The 25,569-nt window shown below is 42.1% G+C and overlaps 1 protein-coding gene across 1 annotated transcript in view; it reads left to right on the top strand.

Moving 5' to 3' along the window:
* sntb1 (syntrophin, basic 1) overlaps positions 1-25,569 on the top strand; it is a 116,836-nt gene that overhangs the window by 81,645 nt on the left and 9,622 nt on the right. The window contains exons 4-6 of the mRNA XM_043688683.1: positions 1,749-1,956; positions 9,956-10,098; positions 20,991-21,187. Coding sequence (XP_043544618.1) covers positions 1,749-1,956; positions 9,956-10,098; positions 20,991-21,187 — 548 coding nt within the window. The remainder of the gene's footprint in view (positions 1-1,748; positions 1,957-9,955; positions 10,099-20,990; positions 21,188-25,569) is intronic.

Below are 25,569 nucleotides of genomic sequence, written 5' to 3' on the forward strand. Positions count from 1 at the left end.
ACTTTTGCAACTAAGCAGTACATCTGGCACTGTGGAGAACATTACTTGTGGACAGGATCCCTGAAATCACCTCCCAAACGTGTAACCTCTACTACTAGAAGGACAAGGGCATTAAAAATACTGGAACACCACTTGTAAATTACCTTCAAAGTGTCTCCGCATTCTGCCTTGGAAATATATCACTGTTACCAGGTCACACTGTGTCAAAATCCTGGAAAACCCTTCCAAACAGCATGGTGGGTGTCTGTACCTCACATAGACTGCAGCCAACCACCACCTTTTTCGGGGGTAATTAGGGATGGGAAATAAATATTAGCCAAGCCAGTAATGTCCACATCTCATGAATGAATTTTTAAGGTGAAAGGTAATATCCATTCTTGATCAGGGTAAAAATGCCCTTAATGATTGTAAAGAATCAGAGTGATTTAAAGTTTCGAACTACCTTCCACAACAACATCAACAATGGTGCTATATCAATCGTTCCTTTTAAATCTTGAGATTGATATACCTATGTTAACTAAATTTGTTAAAATGTATGGAACAAAGATGATTATATAATGTGTGATTCTGGTAGGAGGAGTTCAATGGTGGTCAAACTTCACGGGCAGAACAAAAGTATACATGTTTTATTTTATCATCAGGATGGTCGATTGGTTTAACTTTATTACTGTTCTCCAGAACACCAGAGACTTTCATCAGACTTCTTCAATAAAATCAAAAACATTTTGTTTATTCCAACAAAAGTATTTACACAAGTGGCAAAACTGATTAACAACTAAGTTAAGATGGAAAATTGAACTATGTCCCCCTTAATCCCAATAAATACACATTCATTCGCAGTTAGTATCTCTGCAGAGCTGAGTCTTATCCAATCGGTGAGAAAAATTTTATGGAAGAAAATCACACCTGTGCAGATCAAGCGTTCAAACTAAAAGGGTAGAATAAGTTGACTTCTCACAGTCCCTTTGGTTTCTTGTTGATGAGATCAAGTTGCTGTTAGCTACTGAGTGACAGAAGACCCTCACTTTTGGTTAGGCCCAATTTCTTGGGCTTAGTTAACAGTTCAGCTTTCAGAGTTTCCTAGCTCTCTGTCTCTGTGTCTCTGTCTCTGTCTCTCTCTCTCTCTCTCTCTCTCTCTCCTACACTGTCCTCACCATGTGCTTCCTTTGTTTGCCCTTCTCCCTTTTAAAACTGCTGTTGTTTTGACTTTTTTTTTCCAAAGTTCCAAAACAATGCAACAGCATATAAAACAGTAATTGCTGCTCCTGGAATTCGAGGAAGTCACCGTGTCTCTGTCTGTGTGTGTCTCTGTCTGTGTGTGTGTCTCTGTCTCTCTTTCTGTCTCTGTCTCTCTTTCTGTCTCTGTCTCTCTTTCTGTCTCTGTCTCTGTCTCTCTCTCAACATATTTATGGAATCTCTTTGGATTATCCTTAAACTTATCTGCCAAGGCTATCTCACATCCCCTCTTTGCCTTCCTGATCTCCATTTTAAGAATGCCCCTATACTCAATAGATTCGTTTGAATCCAGTTGCCTATATCTAATATAATTCTTGACTAGAGCCTCAATATATTAATTCATCCATTGTTTCCTAATCCTACCAGCCTTGTCTTTTACTCTATCAGGAACGCAATGACTCTGAACTCTCATTATCACATTTTTTTAATTGATGTAAACAAGAAAGTAAATGTTCTTAAATGACAAATAATAAATGATGATCAAACTTTTGTTTTAATGCTGTTTCCTTCAGACAATTTGAACTGCATTCTCCTGACTGCAAGTACACGGTGGTTCTGAGGTGTAAAGATTCCAGCACAGCCCAAGCCTGGTTCAACACCATTCAATCTAATACCAATAATCTGACCGGCAAGGTCATAGCAGAGGTCAAAGATCAACTGGGAAGAACGGGGATAGCTGGGAATCGAGAGATTCGCCACATAGGCTGGCTCGCGGAAAAGGTAAGATGTGAGAAATGCTTTGTTTATCTTTTCATGTTTTGCACTAGATTCAGAAGCAGTGAAAGTCTTGTTAAAACAATTGTAGGATGCTGTGAAATTATCCAGAGGTTAGTCAAGGTTAATGGAAATGATGGTACAGAGAAAGCAGCAAAGATCTGCTTCCTGACTGCTGATCACTTCTGCACAGTAGCTGTTTAATTATTTTATGAGCCATATAAATAAAGTTTACTGGTTTATGAAGCTTCCCATGATTTACCAAAATACCCATTTTGATTAATCCTTCCTGCAAATATATTACCACTGTTTTGTCAATGATGATATACGATTGAAGGGAGTGTGCTATTATGAGCAGTTGCGTAATGAAACAGAACTTGAATATCACTGAAAATATCACTGAAAAGTGAGATATGTTGCTGAAGTTTTTTGACTTGCACTCATCTGGACAAACTGAAGAATGCCAAATTTCACATGAACACAATAGTTTATACTGTAGAAGAAAAGGTGCTGAGTAGTTGGCTGGCTGCCATTCAGGAAGCAGGGACAACTGACAGGTACCCCAAGTGCTCAAGTGATTCAACAAGCGTGCAAAGCTTGAATGCTTCTACCTTACTGTAGCAGAGTCCTACATATTTTAATAAATATGAGCACAAACCTTGGGTCGTGCAACTCCTTGGTCAGCTGACTTTTTCAACAAGCTGTATCCCTTTCTCTTGCTGCATAAATTATTATGGTGGTTTAAAATTTGGCATTCTTGCATTTGGCCTGAGAAATTCAAAATGAAAAGTTTTTGCAATATTATTCCTGTTTGTGTAGACTATGTCCAGAATGTTATTGATTGGTCAATGATGATACCATAATGATTTCGCTAATCATTGCCATCTTACAGATGAAATGTTGACACTTACAGGTGGAAGTAACTGATCCTATGGTCACTGTTTTCAACAGGAGTAGAGGAGATTTCCTGATGTCATGATCAATATTTATGCCTTAATAAACACTATGAAAATGGATTATCTGGTCATTATCGTATTGATATGTTTGGGATCTTGTTGTGCAAAAACCGGCCACTTTGTTTTCTATGATACAACAGCGACTATACCTCTGAAGTACATAATTAGCAGTGAATGACATTGGGAGGCCCTGAGGACATGAAAACTATTCATATTTTCCATCACTCCACCATCAAACATGCTTTTAGCTGTCTAGGCACTGAACTCCAGAATGCTCTCCCTAAATATCTATCTCTCTTTCTCTTTCTCTCCTCACTCACTCACTCACTCGCTCTCTCTCCACCTCCCCCCTTCCTTCCATGAAGACATGCCTTGAAAGTTTGACTAAGCTTTCCAATTATTGTCATACTGACTCCTTATTTGGCTCATCACTCACTCACTCACTCGCTCTCTCTCCACCTCCCCCCTTCCTTCCATGAAGACATGCCTTGAAAGTTTGACTAAGCTTTCCAATTATTGTCATACTGACTCCTTATTTGGCTCATTGTCAATTTTGTCTGATAACACCCTGAAGTGCCCTGGGACAATTTATTTTGATAACAGTGCAGCATTGTATAAATACAGTATGATAAAAACCAAATGCTCCAGATACAGAAAATCTGAAATAAAAGCAAAGTGCTTGAAAAACTCAGACATTGTGGCTGCCTGTGTAGGTGAAGAAATGAGGTTACTGTTTTGGGTTGAATTTAATTGTTCTTCAGAATTAGTGTTCTTCAAAACCATGTTTAGGTCAAGCGAAGAGAGATTCAATCTATTCGGTCTTTCCTGATTTTGATAACTTCCTAGTTCTGGTATCGTAATTTTCTTTTGTACTGTCTCCAGAACGTTTATCTCCTTTCTGTTATATACCGTCTTTTTAAAGCAAGGTCTAATCTAAATTCCTATTAAATAGATCAACTGAGCCAATGGACTAAGGAATAGTAGATAAAGTTTAATGCAGATAAATGCGAGGCTTGTATTTTGGTAAGACAAATCAGGGCAGGACATATACAGTTAATGGTAGGCAACTGGGAAACGTTGAACAGAGAGATCTAGGCGTGCATAATTCCTTGAAAGTGGCATCACCAGACAGAGTGGTGAAGAGGGCATGTGGCACGTTTGCCTTCATCAGTCAGAGCATTGAGTACAGGAGTTGGGATCTCATATTGCAACTGTACAAGATATTGGTAAAACCACGTTTGGAGTACTGTGTACAATTCTGGTTGTCCTGCTAAAGGAAGGATTTTATTAAACTGGAAAGGGTGCAAAAAATATTTAAAAGGATGTTACCGAGACTGAAAGGTTTAAGTTATAAAGAGAGACTGGGACGTTTCCCTGGAACTTGGGAGGTTGAATAGATCCTTAAAGTCATAAGGAATATAGATGAGGTAAATAGCCAAGGTCTTTTTTTCCCCAGGGTAGGTGAGTCCAAATCTAGAATATATAGGTTTATGATGTGAGGGGAAAGATTTAAAAAGGACCTGAGGGGCATCTTTATTACACACAGGGTGTATATGGAGCAAGCTGCCAGAAGGAGTGGCGGAGGTGGGTACAATTACAACATCCAAATGACATTTGGACAGTTACATGCTTTAGAGGGATATGGGCCAAATGTAGGAAAATGAGACTAGTTCAGTTTCGGAAACCTGGTCGGCATTGGGCGAAAGGGCCTGTTTCCGTGCTGTATGACTCTGTTATTTGTTCATAGAATCCCTACAGAGTGGAAACAGGCCCTTCGGCCCAACAACCCCACATCGACCCTCCAAAGAGTAACCCCACCCAGACCCATTCACCTTCCCTATTACTCTACATCTACCCCAGACTAATGCACCTAACCTACAGATCTCTGAACACCACGGGCAATTGAGCAAGGCCAATTCACCTGCCCTGCACATCGTTTGGATTGTGGGACAATACCGGAGCACCCGAAGAAAAACCACGCAGACACTGGGAGAATGTGCAAACTCCACACAGACAGTCACCCAAGGCTGGAATCGAACCCGGGTCCCTGGCCTCCACTTCTTCCTGTGGTGGTGGGAGTTGATAAAGTGTGGCGCTGGAAAAAGCACAGCAGGTCAGGCAACATCCGTGGAGGAGAGGAGTTGACATTTCGGTCAGGACCCTTCATTAGGACAGTCTCTCCTGCTCCTGGGATGCTGCCTGACCAGCTGTCCTTCTCCCAGCACCACACTTTATTGACTCTGACTCTCTAGCATCCGCAGTCCTCACCATCTCCAGTGGTAATGGGTCCTACATTCCTATCATTTCCTGGGTAAAGAATTCCTTATTAGATTTATGGGTGACTATTGTATATTTATAACCCTTAGTTTTGGGCTCCTCCTCAAATATTACTTCCAGAATGTGGAAGGTTTAGCACTTTTCTTTAAGGTGTAGGATCGCTGCAGTACTATTTATTTTACATTTTAACTTGGATTGAAACAAAAGCGAAAGTGAAGGGAGCAGTTAGCCACAATGGAGTGACAGGAAATAATGCACACAGGCAGTTTGCTAGAACTTCATGGAGGGCATTGACCTCCCACAGGGAATAAAGAGGAATTAACTTGCTGTTGCCTTTGGAGGGACTGCTACCATTTATCAAAGCAGATAATTGGATTCTATTGAAATCTCTGCTACAAATGCAGTATCACTGCTTCCTCTTAAATCTAGGATCTGTCTGAATGCCGGTTTATTCAAATACAGAACAGAAAACAGTATTCTTGACTGAATTGAAAAATACATGATTATTGTTATTGTTTTTTCAGGCTCAATGTTACTGACTGATTGATTGTTTAAAAGCTTTCTTTCAGGAGTGCACAATTAACTCATCTCAGTCCTCTTGGGGCAAATGAATTGATCCTGGTGAAGCAGTTTTGGCTGTGCATTCTCGTATTGGACAGGCTCCTTGAGCTATAATTAATTGTTCTTCTTGGTGTGTCAGACAGAAGAAAAAACACTTGCTAGAGAATGCCAGTAACAGTCAAAGAACTTCTGGTTGGCTAAATACTTGTTACGATAGCTTTGGATGAGTTGAATTTTGTATTCTGTGAATATCCTTATTGGATGGTGATCATTATCCAGTGTCTGATAATATTTATTTACAGAGCAAACATAAAACTCCATCTGTGGGAAATGAGAATTCCTCTGCACATTGTTGGATTGGGGTGGACAAAGTCAGAAGTTACATGACACCAGGTTATAGTCCACCTGGTTTATTTAAAATCACAAGCTTTTGGAGCGCTGCTCCTTCATCAGGTGAGCTATAACCTGGTGTCATTTGACTTCTGACTTATTTAAGGAAAGATGGAAATATGTTGAAAGCAGTTCAGAGGAAATAGGCAGGTTGCCTCCACTTCTTCCTGTGGTGGTGGGAGTCGATGAAGTGTGGCGCTGGAAAAAGCACAGCAGGTCAGGCAACATCCGTGGAGGAGAGGAGTCGACATTTCTGTCAGGACCCTTCATCAGGACAGTCTCTCCAGCTCCTGGGATGCTGAAATAGGCAGGTTGCCTCATAAGGAAAGGTTGGACAGACTAAGCTTGTAGGCAAAAGTGAGGACTGCAGATGCTGGAAACCAGAGTTTAGATCAGAGTGGTGCTGGAAAAGCACAGCAGGTCAGGCAGCCGAGGAGCAGGAAAATCGATGTTTCGGGCTAAAGCCCATCAAGAATAGAGACAGGGAGCCTCCAGGGTGGAGAGATAAATGGACGGGGTGGGGGGGAGCTGGGGAGAAGGTAGCAAAGAGTACAATGGGTGAATGGGGGTGGGGATGGAGGTGATAGGTCAGAGGGGAGGGCGGAGCAGATAGGTGGGAAGGGAGATTGGCAGGTACAGCAGGTCATAAGGACAGTGCCCTCCTACCACCACCCCCCCACCCCCCAATTTATCTCTCCACCCTGGAGGCTTCCTGCCTCCATTCCTGATGAAGGATTTTTGCCTGAAACGTCGATTTTCCAGACTAGGCTTGAATCCATTGGAATTTGGAAGAGTAGGAGATGATTTGATTGAAATGTAACAGGGTGGATCCGAAAAGGACATTTCCTCTTGGGGGAATCTGTGACTGAAGATTACTGTCTAAAAGGGTCACTGACTCGAGACACGAGGGCAAATTTGTTCACGCAGAGAATCGCAAGTCTCAAAAACACTGCCTCAAAAAGTGATGGAAACCAAGTCTGAATATTTTTAAGGCAGAGATTCTTGATGAGTGACAGGTGGGGGGGTATGGTGAAAGATTATTGAGGTGGGTGGGAAAATGGAGTAATCAGATCAGCCATGATCTGATTTAATGGTGGAGCAGGCGTGAAGGAGCAGAGTCCTGCTCCAAACTGGCATGTCTTTATGTAAAGGGCAGTGGAAGCAGATATAGTAGTAACTTTCATAAGGATAAATAACTTGGAAAAAGACTTAAAGGAAAAGAAATTGCAGTTCCATGATAAAAAGACTATTTGGATTGTTTTTCAAAGGATTGGCAGAGACTTAGTGGGCTGAATGGCCTCTCTTTGTGTACTGCTTGATGCTATGATGTGCCTTCACATCTGATTAGAACATCAAGATACACAAGCCAAAAACTATTCATTAAAATTGGGTTTTCTAGTTGTGTAATGATCACATCATAGCTTTTGCTTTTTCATGAGCTTGCCATTTAAAGTACTGACAACAGTATAAAACTGAACTTCTAATTAATACCATTACAGCTTCCTTCCTGTCCAAAAGAGAGAGAAAGTTAAGCCCTGAAATTTGCTTATTGATCAAAGTTTAATTTCTCAAGGAAGTTTGGAGAATTGAACAGCAAAAGCTCAGATTCCAATTTTCCAAAATGCAGTATTCGTTTGCTACAAAATTGGAATGACATCAATTGGAAGTGCCATTCATTTCAATTGCACCTCCCATTAATCCAGATTCTGGTCTCAGAATAGAAGCTTGCAATTTCCAGGATTAATTCTTGTTAAGCTATTTATTTTAAGCTTTGTTTTTTTTATCCCCAATTTGTCTCTTGAGTGTCTGCCTGCAATTATATATTAACTGCAAGCCATATTTTCTGAACTGTGGCCCTTTTAATTCAATGGAGCCTTGATCAGTCCATCTCACGATGAACTCTGAAGTAATAGCAGCTCCTTACTCTGAGGTTTGTTTGATTCAAGACTTGGAGGAGTGGTTCCCTCTCATGGTTCCTTGTTCTGTGATTTTTCATTAGGCAATAGAATGAGTACATGAAGACTTTGATCTTGGTGTTCTTGCCAGACTGGTGATGTTGTGGGTTCAGATATCTGCAAGTCTGTTGAACTAACTGAGTTATCAAAGACGAGATGGTGTTGGCAATGTCACTGGATTGTGATCAAGGAGCCCAGCCTTATAATAGAGGGTGGCATGGTGGCTCAGTGGTTAGCACTGCTGCCTCACAGCACCAGAGACCCGGGTTTGATTCCAGCCTCAGGGCGACACTCTGTGTGGAGATTGCACATTCTTCCCGTGTTTGCGTGGGTTTCCTCTAGGTCACATGTTTCCTCGGACAATCCAAAGACGCGCAGGTTAGGTGAACTGGCCATGCTAAATTGCCCATAGTGTTCAGGGATGTGTTAGTTAGGGGTAAATGTAGAGTTAATAGGATAGGGGAATGGGTTTGGGTGGGATATTCTTCAGAGGGTTGGTCTGGACTGGTTGGGCTGAAGGGGCCTTTTTCCATACTGTTGGGATTCTATGATCTTCTATGATGTCTGATCTGGGGCCACAGGTCCATGGGAGCTCATAGAATTTAAATTCAGTTAATAAATCTGGTATACAAAGCTATTCTCAGTAATGATGGCCATGACAATTATCACTGATTTTTGTGAAAATCCTTCCCATTCACCAGAAGGAAATCTGCTATCCTAACTTGGTCAGGCCTACATGTGGTTCCAGACCAACAGTAATAGGTTAACTGTTAATTGTCCTCTGAAGTGACTGAGCAAAACTCTCAGTAGTAAGGACAGTTGAGAATGAGCCACAAGTACTGGCTTGATCAGCAACACCCACGTCATTATAAAAAATGCTTGGTGGTAGTCCTGGCATTTCCAATCAAAGTGATTGACATCTGCATTCCCTGTGGCCCTTGGCAATTAGGCCATGAACTGGAAGGGCAGCATTGCCCAGTTGTTGCAGCTCGAGATGATACCTTGAAATTTCCTGGATGCCCAATTGCATTAACTCTGTCCCACCTTCATAAGTAACTGCAGGTGAGAAAGGAATACAGGTCCCTGATTTACAAACATCCAATGCTTGTACTTAAACAAGACCCCATATTAATATTAAGGTTACACCAGGCATATGTTTGCGTACTTACAATTGGCTATTTTATATTGTCCTGCATTGTGTACCAACTTGCATAGAAACTGACTTATTAACGTACTCAGGAATGGAACATATTCATAGCCCAGGGACTCCCTGCATGATATGAATGGGGGATGTCTGCCCCTTTTTTAATTGTGCTTGTGTGCAAGTCTTGGAGAGCGTTCAGGATACTCCGCTCCAAAGATGGCATGTTGGATAGAAATCAATGTGAGCTGATGATGACCGGAGATACTGATTTATTCTGTCTAGCTGGTCTGCTAAGCTTCTAACTTATAAACTGAAGGAAAATTAAAACCTGAACTCATTTTTTACAGGGCGGTCCCTAACTAAACTTGAAATTTAATATTGTGATAAGGGCAGCTTGGAGTGTTTGCAACAACTGAATAAAATACAGTCCTGAGGAGCTTATGCACTGCTAATGGTGCTATCTTTCAGATGGAGAGAGCTTGTCTCTCCTCTCAGCTGGGTATAAAGATCCCACAGCTGCTGTTTCACAGAAGGGCAAAGGTGTTCTGTGTCAGTGCTTATCTCTCCAGTAATACTGCAAATCCGCTTACCTAGTTCATTGTTAAATTGCTGATTAATGTGTTTGAAGTAGTAAAAGGAGCTATATTAATGCAGTTGTTTGTTATTTGAATGGAGATGGGATTGATAACTCCTTAATGCGGTCCATTTCTCTCTCGATCTAGACAATGGGAGAGAATGAAAAGAGACAGTGGAAGCCTGTTCTGGTAGTGCTGACCGAAAAGGACATGGTGATTTATCCCAGCATGCCTCGCATGAAGGAATCCTGGTCCAGTCCTGCTCACACTTACCCTTTGCTTGCTACCAGGTAAGGAGAGGGGACAAACTTCCCTTTTTATAATTAAAAACGTTCTTCAATTTACCAACAGAAACTTGACTTCCTTTTCATTGCAAGAGCTTCTCAGCTCATCGACCATGTAAATACAATGGGTACAAGGTCAGGTCAGACGCTGGGAAATTTATGGTGAGTAACTGACCACCTGACTTCCCAGAACCTATCCACCATTTACAAGGCACTCAAAAAAAACTTCACACCATCCAGAGAAAGCGGCCAGTTTAAAAGGCATCCTGTCCACCACCTTCAATATTGAATCCTTCCACAGCCAATGAGTGGCAGCAGTATGCACAATCTATAAGGTACACTGCAGTCACTCACCAAATCTCCAAACCTTCAAACCTCAACCACCCAGACAGGCAAGGGTACCAGAACCATTGGAAGTTTCTCTCCCAACCACACATCATACTGACTTAAAATCATATCACTGATCCTGCACTGTCACTGGGACAAAGCTCTGAAACTGACTTCCTAACAGCACAATAGGTGTATTTACACCACAGGAACAGCAGTGACTGATGACTACTTTCTTTGGGGTATTTAAAGATGGGCAATAAATGCTGGCTTTAAAAAAATCAACGTAAGTTTAATTAAACTGAAACTAATAAGACTTTGACAAGTATTTCTTACCTTATATTCTTTAGATCTAATCATTTCCTTCACTGCACATTGTACATGATTAGCCTTCCTTATTTTGAACAAAGGAGCATAGGAACTTGAGGCCATTCAGCTTGCTGAGCCTGTTCTACCATTCAACGAGATCACAATTAATCTGTGGCTTAACTGCACATACTTGCATTTACTACATATCTTTAACATATCTGGTTAACTAAATCAATCTCTTATTTAAAATTATCAACTGATCCAGCATCATTTGCCATTTATTGAAAGAGAGTTTCAAACTTCTACCAGCTTTGTATAAAGAAATATTTCCTGTAAAGATTGACTCTAATTTTTAACCTGTGCCCCGAGACTCCCTCATTAATGGAGTATGAACATTCAGGAAGAAACCATCCGTTCTCCATAACACCTTGAACACTAAATTAAAATTATTCCTTAACCTTCTAACAACTTTCAATTAATTGTGCTATCCCTCTTTTTGTAATTTAAATTTAAAGTCTATCATTCTGGTAAATTTATTCTGTACTCCTTCCAAGGCCAGCAACTGAGAAATATTTAGAGTGCCCCAGGTGTGATCTAACTAAGGCTTTGTATGTACTTCATTTGTATTATATTCCTCTAGGTCTTTCGACTGCAGACTTGGATAATTATTGAACGTTTGCATCTCCTATAGAGAGGGTGTGGGGAGAGTAGAGGGCGAATTTAATCCTGCATCAAAGTGATTCTGAAATTCGCATTGTATCCTGTAATTCATCACTCTGATATGAAAAACTTCAGTGACTTCATCTTGTCCATGTAATCCTGGCCACGTCAATTTGATCAATGTAAATCAGTGAAATGAGATTGCCTTGCCCTGAGTTACTCAGAGACAGTCTCCAGTTAATTACCAGAACAACCTGGCTACAATGTACCAACAGAGTGATACACCAATGTGTCACTTTTGAAAATTCCAATTCTCTTGTTTAAATTTCTCCATGGCTACAAATGCCCTAACCTCCCTGGGCTCTGCAGCACCCCTCCAAATCTCATGATTCTGACCTCTTGCCCTTTATCCCCTCACTCCACCATTTGCTGTCTGTTTCGGTCAGTTGCCTGGGCTCTCAGCTATGGAATTCCTCCTCTAAACGTCTTGACTTCCTTTCCTAAGAATGTTTCTTCAACCCCTTTCGGTATCAAGTTGTTCCTAAAATCTCCTTCCTTTGGATTGGAGAGTTTTTTTCTTTAGATTACACCTCTGCAGAAGTATTTTTAAAATGTTAAAGCTGCTTCTTCTTGGTGCAAATTGGTGCACTAGGACCTCTCTTGCTTCATTTATGGGTTAACGTTTAAAGCAGGTGGATGTGCCATCTTGTGGTCAGGTGCATAAATGGTGAGACAAAGTTCAGCTCGAATCAGAAATTTAAAACTCAAGATATTTTTGTAATCAACCTGTTTGAAGATGGTATTGAGCAAGGTGGGACTTACCTCTGAGTCAGGAGATTCAGGTATACGTTTGCTACCATTGCATCACTTGACCTCCTCATAAACTTAAGGCTTAATTAGCTTTTGGCAACTTAAAGCAGATGTCCATTGTTGGACCTGTTTACTGTGACCTTATGGAATTACCCCTGAATCTGCTCACCTGGGTATGAACTGTGGCTCAGTGGGAGTAGTACTCTGACCTCTGAAGGTTTTGAGTTCAAGTCCTGCTTAATGCTAGCATTAGAGTAGTGCTGCTGCTTCCTTTACAGGTGCTGTATACATGTACCAAACCTACAAATTCTTGGAATATTTGGATGCTAGTATCTGTTTTGCACTTCAGATTCCCTCAGATCAGATCATTGTTCGTAGAATCTGTACAGTGCAGAAAGAGGCCATTCAGCCCATTAAGTTCAGTATCACAGAGGGCTGTGGAGGCCAGGTCACTGAGTATTTTAAAACCAAGATAGGCTCTTGATTGTCAAGGGTTACGGGGAGAAAGCAGGAGAATGGAATTGAGAAACTTAAGCCATGACTGAATATTTATCAGACTCAATGGACTGAAATGGCCTAATTTCTGCCCCTATGTCTTATGGTCTAACCCTCTGAAGAGTATCCCACCCAGACCCCCACCTGGTCCCTGTAACCCTGCATTTCCCATGGCTAAAACACCTAGTCTGTACATCCCTGGACACTATGGACAATTTAGCATAATCAATCCACCGAACCTGCTCATCTTTAGACTGTGGGAGGAAACTGGAGCAGATTCTGGGAGAATGAGGGCACAGTCACCCGGGGCTGGAATTGAAGCTAGGTCCCTGGCGCTGTGAGGCAGCAGTGCTAACCACCGTGCCGCTCCAGAGGGATTGCTGAAGAAGAGGGGCAGATGAGTATGGTTGACCAAATAGCTTTAAGAATGGGCAGAAAGGATTTATCTTTGTTTTAAAAAAAAACTTTAGTGAATCATTTTACAGTCTTTGATTTCAAGCCACTAATTACAAGGAAATGTCACTGAATTCCATAATGGAATTACTGCTGGAAAAATCCCAGTTATTTATTTGTATCATTTATGTAGTTTGGGAGGGGAGGGGTTGGTCAGAACTAAGGAAGGAATAAATTATTAGCTGCCTCGTGAAAAGTCCAGCTCACTGTGCCAGGGCATTGGCCTTTAGTGAAGCTTTGAAAGGTTTCCTGAGACAAATGAATGGAAGGTTGATCATTGCCAGGTGATTTTTCTCCCATGACCCGACCATGACCCAGCCTCCACAACCTAGCATTGTTGTTCTGTCACCAGCTCATTTCGTATCATAAAACCCCTTCCTCTGAATCATAGGAAACAGCTTTAAGAATGTCTGTCTGTCTGGTTTCTTTACCCTGAGTCTGTTTTCAGCAATATTAGTTTGTTTGCAACTGTGTTACTTGTAAAATTTTCATCCCCTTGCTCTTAAAAACAGAAAAGGTTACTGAACAATGCAATTTAACATGAAGACTCCAGAGCTTTAAATGCTTACCCTGGGCTTAAGTGTTTGAAGTGGAATTATAGGTCCTGTTCTCATTTGCCCAGCCTGTAAAATTACAGAGCAAATATTTCAAACTGCTATGCACTCCCCCTGCCCCAAACTTCAACGTCCTTCTGAATTTGCCAGCTGTGGGTGGGGTCTAGTCAGAAGTAGGGGTTTCTGGTGCTTTGTCCATTTAGTGTTCAGTAGGAGCTGGGATAAGACAAATTTTATAGCCAAAGCCTCTTAGACTTTCAAAAGCAACAAGAAAATTTAAGATGAGCTTTGAGAAGAATCTGAAGATCAGTAGTTCATCAGGTCACCACAATTAAATCGAATTGAGTAAAGGGACTTCATTTGAACTCGCTGCGAGTCTGAGACTGTGGAACTTGCTAGTATTAGATGTACTTGAAATGAACAATAAAGATGCATTTTAAGATAAGAAACACAAGTACATGAGGGAGAGAGAGAAAAATTTGGTTAGGCCACCTTTGGAATACTGTTTTTAATTCTGGTCTCCTTGCTGTAGGAAAGATGTTAAACTTGAAAGGATGTCAGAAAACATGTATAAGATGTTGATGAGGTTGGAGGATTTGAGCTATAGGGAGAGGCTGAATCTGTTTTCCCTGGAGTGTCAGAGGCTGAAGGGTGACTTTATAGAGGTTTATAAAATCATGAAGGACATGGATAGGGTGAATAACCAAGGTCTTTTTCCTGAGGTGAGGGAGTCCAAAACTAGAGGCCGTAGGTTTGAGATGAGATATAAAAGAGACCTAAAGGACAACGTTTTCACGCAGAGTGGTGCGTGAATGGAATGAGTTGCCAGAGGAAATGATGGCATTTAAAAGGCATGTGGATAGGTATATGAATAGGAAGGGTTTAGAGAGAATTGGGCCAAGTGCTGACAAATGGGATTAGATTAGAATATCTGATCAGCATGGACAGGTTGGACTGAAAGACCTGTTTCTGTGCTGCACAACTCTATAAATAGAAGGATATTTGGAGGAGGTTAGATGAGTTCAAAGTTTGTGAGAAGATTTGTATCTCGGGTGCTCGTTGTTGTGGTTCTGTTCGCCGAGCTGGGAATTTGTGTTGCAGACGTTCCGTCCCCTGTCTAAGTGACATCCTCAGTGCTTGGGAGCCTCCTGTGAAGCGCTTCTGTGATCTTTCCTCCACCATTTGTAGTGGTTTGAATCTGCCGCTTCTGGTTGTCACTTCCAGCTGTCCGCTGCAGTGGTTGGTATATTGGGTCCAGGTCGATGTGCTTATTGATTGAATCTGTGGATGAGTGTCATACCTCTAGGAATTCCCTGGCTGTTCTCTGTTTGGTTTGTCCTATAATAGTAGTGTTGTCCCAGTTGAATTAATGTTGCTTGTCATCTGCGTGTGTGGCTATTAAGGATAGCTGGTCGTGTCGTTTTGTGGCTAGTTGGCGTTCATGGATACGGATTGTTAGCTGTCTTCCTGTTTGCCCTATGTAGTGTTTTGTGCAGTCCTTGCATGGGATTTTGTACACTACGTTGGTTTTGCTCATGCTGGGTATCGGGTCCTTTGTCCTGGTGAGTTTTTGTGAGAGTGGCTGTTGGTTTTTGTGCTGTCATGAGTCCTAGTGGTCGTAGTAGTCTGGCTGTCAGTTGGTGTTGAAAGACCTGCTTCTGTTCAGTAATTTCTGTGTAGTTCCCTGTGCTGTTGCTTATAGATCAAAGGATCAGGAGGGAAGGAACTTGATTCCCATGAAGTGGCAGGGGTGACATTCAACTTCACTATGAGCAAAACTGAGACCATAAATCAAAACCTGAGAAATCATCAAGAACACAGCATAGAAGCAGGAAAAATGGGCAAGGAAGCAAGAAAATAAAGTATTATTAAAAATAACCTTAAGCCCATGTGTATGGAAATCATGTCTGTTCAATCATAAGATGAAATGGGAAACAAAAACTTTGGGAGAAATCCATCTGGAACAGAGTGCAAATTCCCGAGGCACTTGTCTACAGATGGAATTGGGCTAGGCTCATACAAATGTTTAGAAAGAAAAATGAAACATTTTTATTAGACCTGATGATGGTCCAAGTTGTTTAACCATCATAAAGTACTTTACACCAGCGATTATATTTCATACATAGAAAGACAGCAACCAAATGGTGTACAGCAAAATCTGACAAACAGCAATGCTATAACAACCAGATAATCTATTTTTTATATTAACTCCCGCACACCAGGAAGAATTTACCTGCTGTTCTGCCAAGGGGGTCTCTCAATCATGAACAGTTTACGATCTCTTCTGTCCCGACCTTATAGCTGACTCCTCCAGTTTTTTTTTAAAACTCAAAAATGGAATGGAATTTGAAGCTTCAATCTTCTGACTCAGAGGTGAGGCTCCTACCCATTGAGACACTGCTCAAAGAGTAGGTAGCCTTTGAGAGGGTTCTGGCAAAACATTGTCAGCCCAACTTCATCTATCATTGATAGCCACAAGCGAGGTGCCGGAAGACTGGACTATGGCTAACATGGTGCCACTATTTAAGAAAAGTGGTAAGGAAAAGCCAGGGAGCTATAGGCCAGTGAGCCTGACATCAGTGGCAGGCAAGTTGTTGGATTGAATTCTGAGCGAGAGGATCTACATGTACTTGGAAAGGCAAGGACTGATTAGGGAGAGTCAACATGGCTTTGTGCATGGGAAAGCATGTCTCACTAACTTGATTTGAGTTTTTTGAAGAAATAACGAAGAAGATTGAGGGTAGAGTGGTGGATGTGATCTCTATGGAGGTCAGCAAGGCGTTAGACAAGGCTCCTCATGGTAGACTGGCTAGCAAGGTTAGATCACATGGAATACAGGAAGAACTAGCTATTTAGATAGAGAACTGGCTCGAAGTTAGAAGACAGGGTGGTGGTGGATGGTTGCTTTTCAGACTGGAGGCCTGTGACCAGTGGTGTGCTACAAGGATCAGTGCTGGGTCCACTACTTTTTGTCATTTATATAAATGATTTAAATGTGAATACAGGAGGTATAGTTAGTAAGTTTGCAGATGATACCAAAGTTGGAGGTGTAGTGGACAGTGAAGAAGGTTACCTCCGATTACAATGGGTGGCACGGTGGCACAGTAGTTAGCACTGCTGCCTCACCGCGCCAGAGACGCGGGTTCAATTCCCGCCTCAGGCAACTGATTGTGTGGAGTTTGCACATTCTCCCAGTGTCTGCGTGGGTTTCCTCTGGGTGCTCCGGTTTCCTCCCACAGTCCAAACAAAATGTGCAGGTTAGGTGAATTGACCAGGCTAAATTGCCCATAGTGTTAGGGGGAGGGGTAAATGTAGGGGAACGGGTCTGGGTGGGTTGCGCTTCGGCGGGTCGGTGTGACTTGTTGGGCCAAAGGGCCTGTTTCCACACTGTAAGTAATCTAAAATCTTGATCAGGTGGGCTTAGAGACCGAGGAGTGGCAGATGGAGTTTAATTTAGATATACGTGTGGTCCTGCATTTTGGAAAAACAAATCAGGGCAGGACTTATACACTTAATGGTACAGTCCTGGGGAGTGTTGCTGAACAAAGAGATCTTGGAATGCAGGTTCCTTGAAAGTGGAGTCACAGGTAGATAGGATAGTGAGCAATGTGTTTGGTACACTTGCCTTCATTGGTCAGCGCATTAGGAGTATAGGAGTTGAGAGGTCATTTTGCAGCTGTAGAGGATATTGATTAGGCCACTAATGGAATACTCTGTGCAATTTTGATATCCCTGCTATAGGAAGAATGTTGTGAAACTTGAAAAGGTTAGGAAAAGATTTACAAGGATGTTGCCAAGGTTGGAGGGTTTGAGCTATAGGGAGAGGTTAAATAGGCTGGAGCGTCAAGAGGCTGAGGGGTGACATTACAGAGGTTTATAAAATCATGAAGGGCATGGGTAGGGTGATTTGGAGATGCCGGTGTTGGACTGGGGTGCAGAACGTTAAAAATCACACAACACCAGGTCATAGTCCAACAGGTTTAATTGGAAGCACACTAGCTTTCGGAGCGTCGCTCCTTCATCAGGTGGTTGTGGAAGACACAATTGTAAGGCACAGAATTTATAGCAAAAACTTAGTGTGATTTAACTGAAATTATACTTTGAAAAATACCCACACTCATACATGCATATATGCTATATGTTTGCTATAAATTCTGTGTCCTATAATTGTGTCCTCCACAACCACCTGATGAAGGAGCGACGCTCCAAAAGCTAGTGTGCTTCCAATTAAACCTGTTGGACTATAACCTGGTATTGTGTGATTTTTAACTATGGGTAGGGTGAATAGACAACGTTTTTTTTCCTGGGGTGGGGGAGTCCAAAACTGGAGGGCATAGGTTGTGGGTGAGAGGGGAAAGATTTAAAAGGGACCTATGAGGCAACTTTCTCACGCAGAGGGTGGTAAGTGTATGGAATGAGCTGCCAGAGGAAGTGGTGGGGGCTGGTAGAATTGCAACATTTAAAAAGCACCTGGATGAGTACATGAATAGTAAGGCTTTAGAGGGATATGGGCCAAGTGCTGGCAAATGGAACTAGATTAGGTTAAGATATCTGGTCGGCATTTATGAGTTAGATCGAAGGGTTTGTTTCCGTGCTATATATCTCTATGGCTCAATGGGTAAAACAAGGTAGGAAATGGGAGCAAATTAATAAGAGATCTCAGAAATTAAACAACTGTCAGTGTGCTATTTTGACATTGCACTTTTGTTTTCTGGAACCATAAATGAATTGCCAAGAAATTATTTAAAATTTCATGAGATATGTAATAGGTCAAAGTGACAGTGAGTGCAAGTAAGCTTCCAAACATGAATCTAATTCTGTCTATGAAATTAACAGTGTATGTAGCTTTGGAAAAAAATCCATGTTAGACTGACAGCTCCAGTGACGAGTCACATAGTTCCTGGGTTGGTGTATTTAAATTTTGGAATTTTCCCTATGCGTGGTATGCTGTTGGATGTGGTCATGTGAATATACTGAGTGAAAGCAATTAGGAGTGAACACTAACTTTTCCATTCAGTGAAGTTCTTGTGTTTTCATGAATTAAGCAATGAATATAAGTCGGCCCTGAGTCTTTGAATGTCATGAACTTCACATCTGCCTGGTTAATATGTTGAACTAAAAAAAAAGTTTGGATAAATATCTGGAAATAATACTGTTAAAATGCAACTCATTCATTTCCAATAGTGGTGATGAAACCCATCATAAAAAATAATTCACAAGCTCCCTAGCTGGATTCATTAATCAGCTCCTCTTCAACTGTCCGTTATTCAGAACATTTACAAGGATCCATATAATCTGCCTAGCAGATAATGAAGCTTGCTTAGAACATCCAGAAATCTTGAATGAATCCTGTTTCTATGATTAAGGTGGCAGTACTAAGTACAGTAACATTGACATCACTTGCCCTCTCTCAAGCCCATCTGTATTTGAGACCCTTATCTATTCTTTTGTTACCTTCACTTTTTCAACATGATTGCTCTCTTGAGTAGCCACCAATCACGCATTCTCCATAAACTGGATCTCAATCTAAATTCTACTGGCACACACTACCTCCCACTAAGCCTCCTTCACTTGCCAGCCACTGTGTTGAATTGTTTTGATTCATGGTCTGGTGATGCCTCCATTTCAAAGTTCTTACCCTTGTATTTATATAGTGCCATTCACAACCCCCAGATGTCCCAAAGTGCTTTACATCCAATGTAGTGTTGTCACTGTTGCAAAAAATGAAACTGTAGCAGCCTAGGGATGGGAGTGAGGTGGAGCAGGATGCTAGGAGCAGAGGATTACAAGGTTTAGGCCCAGCTAATATAGGCCAGTCACTGTTTTGCTGATGCCAACAGGTGGGTTAGAGAGCTGTCTCTTTGAGAAGTGGCCACATGTAAGAGGGAGATTTAGAGGATGGAAGCATTGGGGGAACCCATCAAAAGGATGAGTTAAACGGGGAAGCCACAGGAGCTGAAATGTAGGTTGGGAGGCCACATTGGTGTTGGGAAGAGATAAGGACACTAAAGTGGGGCAGCACGGTGGCTCAGTGGTTAGCACTTCTGCCCCTCAGAACCAGGGACCTATGTTCAACTCCTGCCTTGGGCAATTGTCTGTGTGCAGTTTGCACATTCTCCCTGTGTCTGCGTAGGTTTCCTCCGGGTGCTCTGGTTTCCTCCCACAATCCAAAAACGTGCAGGTCAGGTGAATTGGCTATGTTGAATTGCCCATAGTGTTAGGCGCATTAGTTAAGGGGTAATAGGTCTGGGTGGGTTACTCTTCAGAGGGGTCATTGTGGACTTGTTGGGCCAAATGGCCTGTTTCCATACTGTAGGGAATCTAAAAAGTGGGGAGGGAGACTGCATGGGCAGAGATGGCTGCCAGTGTGGTGAAGAGGGAATGGTTTCAAGCTTTAAATAAAGAAACCCTCAGCTGATTAAGATTTTGGGAAAATCTGAAATCACTGAGGTAATGCATTACTTGCAAATAAATATGGTATGTCTAGATTTAGCTTGTAAATATTCAGAAGCTACTCCATGGGAAATAGTATAATGGATGCTTTTGTAATAAGGTGTTAAATTTAAAAATTGAAATCTGAGATGTAGCAGAAAAGGCAGGATATAATACTCTAGTTTTGTGACTTTGCGATGGAAACATATTAGCCGTAACCTCATCAGCCTGCAGATATTAGATTTATGGTGATGGCTTTTTGTATGTAGAACAATATATTAGCTACTTCGGGACATTTTTTGCTAACTTAAATATGTTGTTTTGTGCCAATTGAAATTTGGTTGGTATCTCAGAATCTAATGCTTCCTTGTGCACTATGTCTAAGTTTATTAGAATTGATTATTATTGAGGATATCGATGAATTCTTCTAATTCTGCTTCTGACTGAGACTATATACCATGTATGTCAACACAAATAGCGTGTGACAGTGTGACCGTGTCAACTAATAGAACAGAGTGAGAAGGCAGCCCCTGAACTCTCTGCCTAAAAGCACTGCAGGTTTACCTAGACCCAAAGTTCAAGAAAGCAGCTCATCACCACCACCTCGAAGGCAATTAGAATGGGTAATAAATATTGGTCCAGTCAGCGACTGCCACAATCCATGTACGCATTAAAAACAAACCTTCCAAAACTGTGACCTCTCTCATCTGGCTCAGTTCTACAAGCTGAAAGGCCTGAATGCCACTTCCTGTTTGTGTTCTCAATCATTTCCAATGCCAGATTTCCCATGGACAAATTTGTGGACTTCAGTTATTTCAAGTTTATGATGAGTGTGTGTGTGTCTGTCCTGTTTTGCAGATTGGTTCATTCTGGTGTGGGGAGAGATTCACCACAACCAGGTGGGGAGCTGTCTTTTGCCACTCGCACTGGAACACGCCAAGGCATCGAGACTCATCTCTTCCGTGTCGAGACCAACTCCAGTTTGTCCAACTGGACCAGGCAAATTGTACAGGGCTGCCACAATGCAGCCGAACTAACTAAAGAAGTCACAATCAGTGAGTATCTGTCATGTCGTACATTTTGGTGGGAGGAAGCTTTCTGTTGTGTGACATTTCCACTGGAGTTGTCAACATATCTCAAGGTTAAAGAAGACCTTGTTTAGAGCAGCCCAAGCTGGTAAGGCACCAGTTTGCCGCCTTTCTCAAACTACCTTATGACAAAGTTAAAAATCACACAACACCAGGTTATAGTCCAATAGGTTTGTTTGGAAGCACTGGCTTTCGGAGCACTGCTCCTTAATCAGGTGGTTTGTGGAGTATAAGATCGTAGGACACAGAATTTATAGCAAAAGTTTACAGTGTGATGTAACTGAAGTTATGTATTGAAAAAGAGCTGGATTGTTTGTTGAGTCTCTCATCTTTTAGAATGAACATATTAGTTTTAGTTCCTTCATATGTAAACCCCAGAACTTAAAGTTACATTCTCAAGTGAACTTTAACAATCGGTGCCATGTTGGCCCAGATAATGCACTGAAGTCGTGAGGTGCCTTTAATGAGACTGTTTGTTTGTGCCCCAATCTTCAGACTAATTCTATTTCTAAACAGGGATTTACAGAATCTTACATGGATTCTTCCAGTTTTTGAGCAAAATAAAATGTAATTCTGCAAGTACAAATTCACCCCACAAATGTGTGTGTGTGTGTGCGCGCGCGCACGCACTTTTGCATGTATGTGTGCGGGGTGTATGAGTGTCTGAGAGAGTATTTGTGAGAGTGTAAAGGGGTATAGGTCTGTGAGAGGGTGTGTGTGAATGTGTGAGCATCTGAGAGAGGGTCTGCGTGAGTGTATTGGTCAGTAGGTGTCTGTCTGTATGTGTAGTGAAATGGGGTCACCTGTTGTGTGACATGAACCCTTGGAGGATGGTCGCCCAAAGGTCCCAGGTCGAATGTCCCCGACCGCTGAAGTGTTCTCCAACTGGGAGGGAACACTCTTGTCTGTTGATTGTTGCACAGTGTCCATTCAACCATTGCCATAGCCTCTTCGTGTTCTCACCAATGTACCATGCCTCAGGGCATCCTTGCCTGCAGCGTTTGAAATAGACAACGTTGACCGAGTCACATGAGTACCTGCCATGTACGTGGTGGGTGGTGTCCCCATGTGTAATGGGGATAGCATCTACCGTGACAGGGTTGTACGGTGTTGTCCTGAAAGCCAGACAGTTTGCTATGAACAATGATCTGTTTGAGGTTTGGTGGTTGTTTAAAGGCAAGAAGTGGAGGCATGGGGAAAGTATTGGCAAGGTGCTCATCCTCAAAGAACATGGCGTAGTTTTTCGGCTCCTGGGAAGTACTGGACAATGATGGGTATACTGTCGGTTGCAGCTCATGTCTGTCTCCTGAGGAGGTCATTACGGTTTCTCGCTGTGGCACTTCGGAACTGGCGGTCAATGAGTTGAGCATCGTGTGCCGTTCTTACAAGACCGCCTGATCCGACGTGCTACAGCTAGAAACTGTAATGACCTCCTCAGGAGACAGACACAAGCTGCAACCGACAATACTTCTCATGAGCTGAAAAGCTACGCCATGTTCTTCGCGGCCTGCAACACATTATCAATGCGAATGAGCACCTCACCAAGACCTTTCCCACTCCTCCGCCTTTAAACAACCACCAAATCTCAAACAGATCATTGTTCGCAGCAAACAGCCCGGCTTTCAGGACAACAGCATACAATCTTGTCACAGTAGATGCTGCAAGATGTGTCAGAGTGTCAACACGGATACCACCATGTATGTGGCAGGTAACCATGTGACTCGGCCAATGTTGTCTATCTTATACACTGCAGGCAAGGATGTCCTGAGGCATGGTACATTATTGTAGCCTCTGCTTGGTCTCATCAACGGATGAATGGACACCGCACAACAATCAACAGACAGGAGTGTTCATCCCAGTTGGAGAATACTTCAGTGGTCCAGGACATTCGACTTCAGACATTCGGGTGACCATTCTCCAAGGTGGACTTCGGGACAGGCAACAACGCAAAGTGGATGAGCAGAGGCTGATAGCCAAGTTTGGTAGCTATGGGGATGGCCTCAACCGGGACCTTGAGTTCATGTCACACTACGTGTGACCCCATTGAACTAGACACATACACACGCAGACACACGCACTCCTACAGACCAATACACTCACGCAGACCCTCTCTCATACACGAGCTGTGTCTCTCATGCTCACATGCACCCTCTCACAGACTTACACCCCTTTACACTCTGACTCTCACACACACATACATACACTCGCAGAATTCAGATATCCCCCTACATGCGCACGTGCACACACACACACGTTTGTGGGGTGAAGTTATACTTACAGAATTTATTTTGCTCAAAAACTGCAAGAATCCATGTAAGATTCTGTCAATCCCTTTTTTAGATTAGAATTAGTCTGAACATTGGGGACAGGGCACCTCACTCCTTCAATGCATTATCTGGGCCAACATGGCACATACTGTTAAAGTTCACTTGAGAATGTAACTTTAAGAAAGTTCTGGGATTTACATATGAAAGAACTGAAACCAACATGGTCATTTTAAAAGATGAGAATCCTAACAAACAATCCAGTTCTTTTTCAGTATATAATTTCAGTTACATTGCACTGTAAACTTTTGCTATAAATTCTGTGTCCTACAATCTTATACTCCACAACCACCTGATGAAGGACCAGTGCTCCGAAAACATGTGCTTCCAAAAAACCTGTTGGACTATAACCTGTGTGATTTTTAACTTTGTACAACCCAGTCCAACACTGACACCTCCACATCATGACCACCTTATGACAGGGTGAATTCACGATGACCCAGGAAGGGAACTAAACATTTACTACTTGGCATTCGAACTCCTGATTTCCTGGCTGTTGTCCAGTATGTGTCTGCCTGAGACCTTGACCCATTACTGTAGTGTATAATAGAAAATAGATGCAATTCTGTACCCAAATAATAGAGAATGTGAATCTTGTTACAACAGGGTTGAGGTAAATAGCATAGATGCAATTAGACAAAAGCTGAATAAACACATGATCAAACCATAAGCGGATCAAGTGAGATGGAATGGGGTGAGAGGAGGTGTAAGCATTAACATGGATCAGTTGGGCCAGTTACCCACGTTTCTCTGTTGCAAGTTCTGTGTTCGCCTAGCCATGGCACGGGGAATGTGACAACCACATTTATGTGGGCAGCACGGTTGTTCAGCCATTAGCACTGGTGTGCCTCAGTGCTAGGTAATCAATTCCAGCCTTGGACAGCTGTCTGTGTGGAGTTTCCAGTTCCTGCATCGGTTTCCTCCCACAGTCCACAGTCCAAAGATGTGCAGGTTAGGTGGAATTACCGTACTAAATTACCCATAGTGTCCAGGATGTGCAGGTTAGGTGGATTAGCCAGGGGAAATGTAGGGTTACAGGAATACAATGGCGGGGGTTGGTCTGGGTGTGATGTTCTTTCAGAGGGCTGATGTGGATGTAATGGGACAAATGGCCTGCTTCCACATTGTAGAAATTCTATGATTCTATAAAGTACAACATAAATTTATAGACCATGATCTGAGACTCTAGGTTAAGCTTAACGGTTAGAAAAGATCAGGGAGATCCTTGAAGTGCCAAATCTGGGAAAGGGAAATACCAGGTGCAAAAAGATTAAAACACTTCGTTTCACACAAATATTTCTTGCATTAATGATTACAAAATCCACGCATTTCTTTTAAAAAAAAAGACACTTGGTTACTAAAGAGGCAGTGGGATTATTCTGATGACTCTTTCAGGAACTTTTCTACAGTGCATTGTGCTGAAAGTAATAATTCAAATCTATAGTTCTTTTGCTGTGATGTAATGAGTCTGGCGGTAATGCCAAAGTTACGTTATTGGACTGAATGGTAATCCAGGTAATTCAGACATTACTTAGATTATACAAGTTCAAATACCACCACAGCAGTTTGAGAGCTTTATAATTTATTTAAGAATAGATGTCAGGAAATAGCTGGAAAGTAAAAATTAAATTGTGTCAGGATAGATAGTCATCGAGATGTACAGCATGGAAACAGACCCTTCGGTCCAACCTGACCATGCCGAATAGATATCCCAACCAAATCTTGTCCCACCTGCCAGCACCCGCGCCATATCCCTCCAAACCCTTCCTAATCATATACCCATCCAGATGCCTCTTAAATGTTGCAATTGTACCAGCCTCCACCACATCCTCTGGCAGCTCATTCCATACACGTACCACCCTCTGCGTGAAAAAGTTGCCCCTTAGGTCTCTTTTATATCTTTCCCCGCTCACCCTAAACCTATGCCCTCTAGTTCTGCACTCCTCGACCCCAGGGAAAAGACTTTGCCTATTTACCCTATCCATGCCCCTCATAATTTTGTAAACCTCTATAAGGTCACCCCTC

The sequence above is a fragment of the Chiloscyllium plagiosum genome, chromosome 4 (genome assembly GCF_004010195.1).
Source record: "Chiloscyllium plagiosum isolate BGI_BamShark_2017 chromosome 4, ASM401019v2, whole genome shotgun sequence".
Lineage (NCBI taxonomy): Eukaryota > Metazoa > Chordata > Chondrichthyes > Orectolobiformes > Hemiscylliidae > Chiloscyllium > Chiloscyllium plagiosum.